Source organism: Antrostomus carolinensis, unplaced genomic scaffold (assembly GCF_000700745.2).
Source record: "Antrostomus carolinensis isolate BGI_N321 unplaced genomic scaffold, ASM70074v2 scaffold15629, whole genome shotgun sequence".
Lineage (NCBI taxonomy): Eukaryota > Metazoa > Chordata > Aves > Caprimulgiformes > Caprimulgidae > Antrostomus > Antrostomus carolinensis.
This window is the reverse complement of record NW_010339372.1, coordinates 1-9,026: the sequence shown is the minus strand read 5'-3', so window position 1 is coordinate 9,026 and position 9,026 is coordinate 1. Positions and strand designations below refer to the sequence as shown.

The 9,026-nt window shown below is 40.0% G+C and overlaps 1 protein-coding gene across 1 annotated transcript; it reads right to left on the bottom strand.

Annotated features, from left to right (window-relative positions):
- Positions 1-2,787: 2,787 nt before the first annotated feature.
- LOC104520290 (torsin-1A-interacting protein 1) lies at positions 2,788-3,636 on the bottom strand. The gene has a single exon (XM_029086958.1). It carries the CDS (start codon positions 3,511-3,513, stop codon positions 2,875-2,877), a length of 639 nt encoding a protein of 212 aa, XP_028942791.1. The 5' UTR covers positions 3,514-3,636; the 3' UTR covers positions 2,788-2,874.
- Between the last annotated feature and the right edge of the window lie 5,390 nt (positions 3,637-9,026).

Genomic DNA, 9,026 nt, shown 5'->3' with positions numbered 1-9,026 from the left:
GAAACAATTATCCAAGGAGGATAGTCATCAGCTGCCTGTGAGCAACACAGACAGACATTACTCTTTACCTCTGGCTGAGGAGGAGTTACTTAATGAGATTTGCATTAAGTACCTGTGGATATTTAATGAGAGCTTTTTAAGGACAAAGCCACAAACAGCTACAAAAAGGACCTACTACTTCAAGAGCAGGAAGTCTTCTAATCCCGAGCCTTTCTGCTCCTCCAGAAGGGGCTACTGCATATACTATCTTGCTTTTGATTTATTTTTCCAGACTAAGCAGCACACCATGGATCTGGAAATACACCTCACTTTCTCTACAGCTGACAAGAACAACAACAAAAAGTGATACTCCTTTGTCTGGCATAACATTAAAGAACATTAAGTCCTTAATTTCCAGGCACCTTCCTATTTTGTCTTGAAACAGGGGAATATAGCTCTTTAATACTCCATAACTGGGGGGCAGGGTGCAGTTTTAGAAACAGAAAATAACCTGGATTACATGTGTTTTATTTGTATGAGAGCATGGAATCTCCTGCCTTCATGTCATAACTTAGTCTTTTATTGTGGTTACCAATTCTGCTAATTATATACTTTTTTTTTCAAAGCTACTTTTTAATAAGACTGTCCCTCCAGTCAGTTCACCATACACTAGTTTGCAAGAGCAGAGGTACAGGAACATGCAGCTAGGAGTGGAACAAGAATGAAGTCATCCCTTTTGTCAGCTGCTGACTCTTGTATGGGACTAATGAAACAAGTGAACCGTATCTTATCATTAGTTCCAGCTGAAATCAGAACTGAGAAACAGTACAAGAACACCAAGTAAAAGACAATTCAGAGCTATTTCAATTTCCTGAAGTGTTCCCTGTTAGAAAAAAGCCCTGATATTATCAAATACTGCAATCTGCATCCCAGTATCTACCACTCCACTCAAGTTTCTTCAAAATCCTGAATTTTGCAAAATGTTTCATTTTAGGCATCTGTATTTGGTCAAAGGTAAAAGGAAAAATCTTAAACATGTAAAAAAAAAAAAAAGTCTGACCACTTAAAATTCAATGGGCAAATCTTAAAACAGTTTATAAAACAAAGAAGTATATTTATTTTTAATGATTACTAAAATAGTTTACATCATATACAAACAGGCTATCAGGACACACTCGGAAATAAGTCACAGTTGTTGTTTTGGGGGTTTTTAAAAAAAAAAACCAACATTTGTCCAGTGAAATGTCTAAAATGTCAATGCCATCTTTTCCTTCCTGAGCTATTCTTAAACATCCAGAACAGCAGCACTTCCATCTCTTTTACTGTTTATATTTCTTCCCATTAAAATAAAAAGCACTATCCATCGCTGGCTTTCAGTGGTTAGAACAAACCCACCTCTGCTTTAAGTGACCACTGCTCTGTCTCTCTCTCACAAACTGTGCTCTTTTATATGCTTATGGTGATTTTGGTCCATTCCACTTAACACCCCAAACCTTTGCTGGCACAAAGAAGCCAGAAGCTCCAGCACCTCATGACATTTCCTCACTAAGAAGGACTTTTTGCAACAGGACATCTCAAGGAGCTTGTGAATAAAGGATGGGCCCAAGAGCCACTAATGTCTCAGCTCTTACAAGAAAACGTTCTATTAATCTGACAGCAGTCTTCACACATTTCCTCATACTCAATAAAACCAAATGCACACGGACCAATAGTTCCAGAGCATGCACTGACAGCAGTGAAATGGAAGTGCTGCAATTCTCTTATTTTTACACAAAATACAACAGAAACAAGTACATGTTTTTAGTCTGGTGTGAGGGATTCTCAGCATGAGGCACTCTAAAAAAAAAAATGTATTTTAAAACCATGCATTACAAATCTGTTCTTCCCTAGAAGCTTTTACAGCAAGCAGCAGGTTATATTCAGACACGAGAAGAAAGGTTCTTTTTCTAGGATAGCAAGTATCACAAATAAATAAATTCTCTTGATGCAAAAATAATGATCTTATTAAAATGAGACATAACCTATGTCTTCCTAAACTTTTGTTTGGAAAAGAGATGCAACAGGTCTTTAGTATATACACACACAGCTGACATTTTGTCATTCCCCCCCCCCCAAATTTTAAGACTTGCAGAACTTTTGTCAAAGAGCAGAGAATTCCTGGAAGCAGTGAGGCAAAGAGGTGCCGAGGGATTATTTAACTGACGTCAGTACTACTGATGTTAAGCAATCCTGGGTACCTCAGCTTTTCTTACTCTCCAGAACTGTTTGGGGCAGGCTTATTTAAGGGAAAAAAATGCTTGCTGAAAGGTTCTCTACAAGTCACAAATCTTTCAAGCAGTTTTGCCATTTCTAGAAGTCACCAGAGACAGCTGACATCTATGTTGTGATCACATGGATCAAGAAGAAGCTTGTGCTTAGACTCATACCACTTTATTGTGATTTTCAGTTTATGTTTTTTCTTATGTTAGAAAAAACCTAAGCAATTCTGGCAGATGAAGGTGATGTTTTTGCATCCTGTTACCTTGTCAAACATGATACCAGCTTTATGCACCACCAGAAAAGGACCCTCATAGCAAAGTCAACAGTGCACCAAGACAGCTTTAGAAGCAGATGCGCTGGTGGACACTTACTTCCTGCTCCAGGACACCAAGCCTAAATAAGTCACTGAACACAACTTACAAACAACCAGCAAGTTCCTTGCTTACATTCTGCAGCTGATTTAGAGAAGTCCCAGTTACTTTAGCAGAAACAACCCTGACAGTTGGTGGAATTTCTCTGCACAAAAAGGACCACATGCTGCCTGACCTCAGCAGCCACACAAAGTTCTTCCCTGTTCAACCATTTTAACATATATTTTCTGTCTTCCTCCTTTCCCCGAGTCCTCTCCAATAACACTTATGTGCATCCCTCCACAGGGAGGCCCTTTTCAGGCCAAACAGGCAACACAAGATGAGATATACGGCTCCACAGTCCACTCAGCTTATCTGTGTCCATGCTACTGTAAGAACTAGGAACATCTGAACTGGTAAACTTTGCCCAGAGGAAATCTCGGACTTTCTCCTCAACTTCTTGCAAGGTGAGGCTCTTTCTCAGTGACCACTCATCCAGGAGAACTGTCAGCAGAAGAGCCACATCCTTAAATGCTGCGTTTTCATGGTCACAGTACTTGTAAAAGATTAAGGTGGAACCTGCAGGCAGTAACTCAAATCGATGCACCACTGCTACCTTCTTGCCTTCTCTGAACCCAGAGCTGAGCTCATTATCTACCTCCAGCTTGACAACGTCACTATCCAATATGGCTTTGTCTGCCCCATTAATTTTGATGGTAGTAGCGTTCTGGGAGAAGGCAAAAGCATCAGCAATCTCGTTACTTAGGCACCTCAGCGCTTTCTCTCCTTCTTGGCCAGCTGTGAACAGCAAGATGGCTGGCTCCAAATGAAGATGGGAAGTGTTAAGACGTTTCTCAAGGAACACATGGGTTCTTTTCCACAGACTGGGGTCCTGACTTTGGTAAGTATTTTTTAGTTCCTTCATCCGGGCCCGAAATGCTTGCAGAATTTGAGTATCTCTACTTGACAAAGTTGCATCCAGAAGACTTGGTATTCCACTCCACAGGACATAAAGCAATGGGACACTAATTAACAGAACCAGTAACAAAGTCCAGCTCTTGGGAAACACACTCTGCGATTCACCATCATCTATAGAAAGGAGGAGCAAACAAGAACAAAACAATGTTTTAAAAGGAATCAGAAATCAACAACTGAGAAGAAAAAAAGAGGAAACAATAGAATTCAATGAACTCATCCCACTCTCAAGCTGCTGGTACAGTAGTTGAACAGCATAAAGATGATGTTTAGATATTTTAAAAAACCCACAAAAATGAACTTTGAACTTCTTTAGCAACTTGGTGAAGTGACAGCATTAAAAAAGGACGTTTTTATGCATTTTCAGATTGACTAAGAAATTGGACATTCTTCTGAAAAAGGAGCTCTTCTGAAAGTTTATCAATACACCATTCTATTTAATCAAATCCAAACTAAGGGCTTAAAGCAGTTCTGAAAAAGGTCAAGCTTTTTCCCGACAATTAGGCTGTGCAGGAAAAGCCCTATACAAAACCTGGCATCATCAGAATGGTTTCTGTGTTGTTATTTCTCCTCCCTATCCCCATAAGGATAAAAATAGTTTCTGCAGTATTTGCATCTCAAACACTAGTGATCAACGTTATCAGAAAACATTTGTGGTCTCTGGATCAGTCAGCTTCACAAAGAGTACATGCAGCAACAGTGCTTGTTTAAATTAGCACTTGTTTGACTACCACAAGCATAAGGCTTGATTCTCTCACAAAGAGTACATGCAGCAACAGTGCTTGTATGTGAACAGTTAAATTAGCACTTGTTTGACTACCACAAGCGTAAGGCTTGATTCTGTTCCCGGTAAAATTAGTGACAAAATACACCAACCTCCCTGGAAACAGCAAAGAACTGTGTATACCTCACACTACCTTTTTACATCTTAACTTTTATCAGGACAGCAATACAACAACTGTTCAGTAAGAACACCACTAGGCCTGCCTCGGTTTGAATCTTGCAGCAAATCTTGTACACACTACAGATGGAAGACCTTCATAGAATCATAGAATGGTTTGGATTGGAAGGGACCTTAAAGATCATCCAGTTCCAACCCCCCTGCCATCAGTAGGGACACCTTCCACTAGACCAGTTTGCTCAGTCTCATCCAACCTGGCCTTAAACCCTTCCAAGGAGGAGCAGCCACAGCTTCTCTGGGCAACCTTAAATTCCTGTGGAAATGTTACTTGTTATGCAGCACACTTTCTTCCTTCCTTTGCACTGAAAACACATGCACTAGCAAGCAAGTCATCTGTCCTGGCCAGAACCCCCAGTTTAACACCAGCTACCATGAAGTCTAATACTTGGACAGGCATGAAAATGGTTAAATGTAACACAATCATGAAACAGAAGTGAAAACAGAAGTCTTACTTTTGGCCAAAGGCTGTGACTGCTTCCTTATACTGGGCTGATCTTGAAATTTACTTCTGCCTGTTAAGAGATTAAGAAAGGAACATGAGAAAAATACTAAGAGAACAATTCTAACCAATCTTCCAGCAGGGAATTTAGCAGGGAGTTGAGATCACCAAACTGTGTTATTTTCATTCAAAAACTCTTCTTAGTTATGTTTTTACACACAAAATTCTGTGAAGCTTACAGGAATGTTCACAAAGCACCCTTGCATAACACCTTGTTGAGGTGACTGCAGTCCTGCTAAGTAGGAGCAAAGGTGAAGCTGTGACCTCATCTGGGGTAGGGCTGTATCAAGTGTGGGGCTTTCTGTTCTTTTCTGTGTCATTTGCTTTCCTGCACTCAGGCAAGGATAATCTTGAACAAGGAAAATGACACATTCGCTGCTGTTACCAGCCTGAGAAGTCTCATTCAACTGGCAGACCAGCTCTCCATCTACGCTCTTTGCCAAATGTCAGTTCTTAAACCATCTTGACAATCTTGCATAAAAAGCCCCCAACCAAATCAGGGGTGATCACAAATCACTCCTGAAGATTTTTAACTCTTGAAAAGTTAGGCAAATAAAAACAGAAGCAATTCAAGTACAAGATGACAAAATGGCAGAGATTAAACAACCTGTTATTTTCTGCACAAGGATGCCCATGTCCCAGGTAAGTTTCCTGATTTTGGTCAGGAATTTGAGGGACAGAAAAATGGAAGCTCAATTAACACACATGTAAAAAACCAACCATAATGCAAGATATAAGTAGCAAAAGCAAAGTGAAGGCTCATTCATATCCCCTCTCCATCTAGCTTGGGTCAGAGACCTGCTTCATCAGCAGTCAGTTTCTTGGGATGAATTGTGCTTTTAAAGCAAAATGCAAGCTTTCAACTTCAAAAAATATTTTTAGTCTATTTATTTAAATGGGCTAAGACAGCAAAATACAAGAGACATTATCCATAAAAGAGTGTTATGAACAACTTTCCCAAGAGACCAGTATGAATACATACAGTGCAATTACTGGTCAGCATGTTTTCTGCATTTAGTCAGTTAATTAAGAAGACATGAGAATTTCTGGCTCCTTGTGAACTACAGCAACTGGTTCAAAGCTGAAGGCTCTTTAATAATATATAACCAAATCAGGATACTGTCAATGGCACTATTGAGAATAAATTGAACAAACACACCCTGCAGTAGTTATTTCAAGAACACTAAAAGAAATTCTATAACCTTGTTTCTGTATCAATGTAATCGCAGAGGGTGCTAAAAGCAGCTCTGGTTTAAGCTGGAGCTTAACTGGCTTAATGAGCTACACTATTCTGTAATTTCAACCCCCCACCCTGGCAGGGCACAGACATGGAGCTTGTAACTGGCTAAGCTTATGTAAGTCTCCTAATAGTTAACAGATCAAAATCACCTAAATTCTGAATATTTGACAATGTAGCCCTGTTTGCAGAGACTAGGTTTCTTATTTAGGAGGCAGTTGTGATTTATACCTGAAAGGAAAAAAAAAAGTTCCATAAACAGTCTAAAACCAGATCCTATCCTACCTAAAAATCTCACCCTATTTACAACACGATTTGCACAAAGGCCAAGCAAATTATCTGTCTTGCCTAGCTCAAAAAGCATAAATTCTACAGACACCTTAGAGCTTTCAGAGTTTCAAGTGATTTTCCAAAGTTCTTCACCCAATACAACTAACTGGTCACTCGTGCAGCACCTATTACCTCTGGCACAGGAAAGAAAAAGTTCCAGCCTAGCAAGAACTCCCTGCATCAATTCATTTTTCAAAGGCGTTGCACAGATGTGCAGCTACCACAAGACAAGCTTCTCTTCTGGAAGGCACTGTGGTTTAAAAAAAAAAACAACAACCAAAACAACAAAAAACCCCTAACAACCCCCCCAGGTTCTCCAGATTGAATTCTGATTTACAAGATTGTTTATCTGTATCTGTTCAGCATAGAAACAAGCACTGAGACATTAAGAACAGAAGGCTACTTAAGAATTCAGAACTATTATTTTTCTTCATCTCTGAAGTACTCTTCCAAGAGGAAAAAAAAACCCAAACCAACAAATCCACAGAAACAATCAAAGGTACAAATGTGAAACACAAGGAGATGGTCATTAGATTAACAGACTGGAGTTTACCAGCAAAGAAAAGTGCTGCTCCTCTCCAGGAGTGTAAGACAACTAATTCAATCATAGCAGGCCACCTTCACTCAGGGAAGGGCTGGAAAGGAAGGTGATGTGCACAAACTAATCTAACATTCTCTGCTACCAAAAGGTGAAGTTTGTGTTCCCTTCCTTAGCTCACCCCACAATGCCACTAGGACTTACTGCACTTACTGATTGTCCCACAAATCAATTCCAATTCCTAACCCAGGGGAGAAAAAGGAAGGAAGGAAGGGGAGAAAAAGGAAGGAAGGAAGGAAGGAAGGGGAAAGGAAGGAAGGAAGGAAGGAAGGGGAGAAAAAGGAAGGAAGGAAGGAAGGGGAGAAAAAGGAAGGAAGGAAGGGGAGAAAAAGGAAGGAAGGAAGGGGAGAAAAAAGAAAAAGCTCATTTGCTGTTGGGTCAGCAGGCTGAATAACCTCCCAGAAGGACTCTGGCATGTGCTGCCCTCTCCAGCTTCGATTTGGATCTGTCTCCTGGGTCCCTTTCCACCTCCCTAGAGTGTCTCAGGACACAAGAAAAACCATAAGCACAGGCAAGGAAAATAATTCTGTACTTTTCACTTAATTACAGGAAAAGACGAGGTATCTATTTTTTGACTTACTCTGTGATGTAGTTGAGCAGTGCTCTTGGTTTTTCTCAAGGAAGTCAACTTTTCTTTCTGAAACCAAAGCACAAATTAAAGAACTTGTTTATCACATCAGAGGTCAGAATAAAACAGACATGCCATACGTGTTTTTAGCTCTTACTATTAAATCTTCAATTTTTGGAAAGAGTTTAGGCTGTACTGCCAAACCAAACCTGTGCCTTATGACAGCTTCTTTGACTCCTCTGTAGATGGAAAAAGCTACTATTACCTAACAGAAAGGGCCCAATTTGGCCTTTTACCCTGCTTTTCCCAATATAACATAAAATTATCCTTCCCATTTTTTCTTTTAAAAAGTAATGATGCCATAATGATAAAATGCAAAGGATAGGAAATTAGCAGCGTTAATTGATTGCTAATGAGGGTCCTAGATTTGCCACTTCTGAAACCAAAACTGTTTAGCAGGAGGGAAAACCAAAAATAAACAGCATAAAGTTACCACCTTAACAACAGTGCTATCCCTTTGGGGGGAACCCCAGCAAACAGGGGCGTGTTCTTAGCTGCCTGAGCAAAATGCCTGTGTGTGCTGCTGGAAAACAGCAGGCTGAGTCTTGTGCACATCTCAGCTACCTGGTGCACGTCTGTGTTTTGTCAGTCTGCACTCACAATCCCTTTCAGTGCTCTCCCACAAACACTGTGTGATTAGGACTGTTACTGACCCAAGGAATGCAAACCACTGCCTCACTCTGACCAATTACCAGCTATCCTAAAAACCTCCCTTCCACAGCATATCTATTTGGATGTATTCCAACCACCTGTAGTAACATAACTACCTTCTGCTGGGGTAAAATTACCCCATATTTTTTTCATCATTGTATTTCCCTATTGTTTCTGTAACACACATGGAGAAAAATCTCGAGCAGTGAACAAAAAAAGTGCTCCCTACTTTGAAATCACAAGGTAGAGTCAGCTTCCCCCTGCTAAAAATCAGAACTCACTCATCTTTTTAGAAAAGAACATTTTGGTTCATTTTGCCCAAGGCAATTAAAGATTCACTCTTATAACAGTTTCTGAAGCAGGTATGATAGATAGATAGATAGATAGATAGATAGATAGATAGATATATTTTGTTCTGCTTTTCAAAAAACTGATGGCTATGTATTTATCCAAGTTTAAAACTGTCCTTTCTTGAACTTTAAGGTCTCATACCCAAGCAGATGACTGTCATACTACAGTCAGTTTTAACTGGACTCATGGGCAGGAGTATACCATGAAA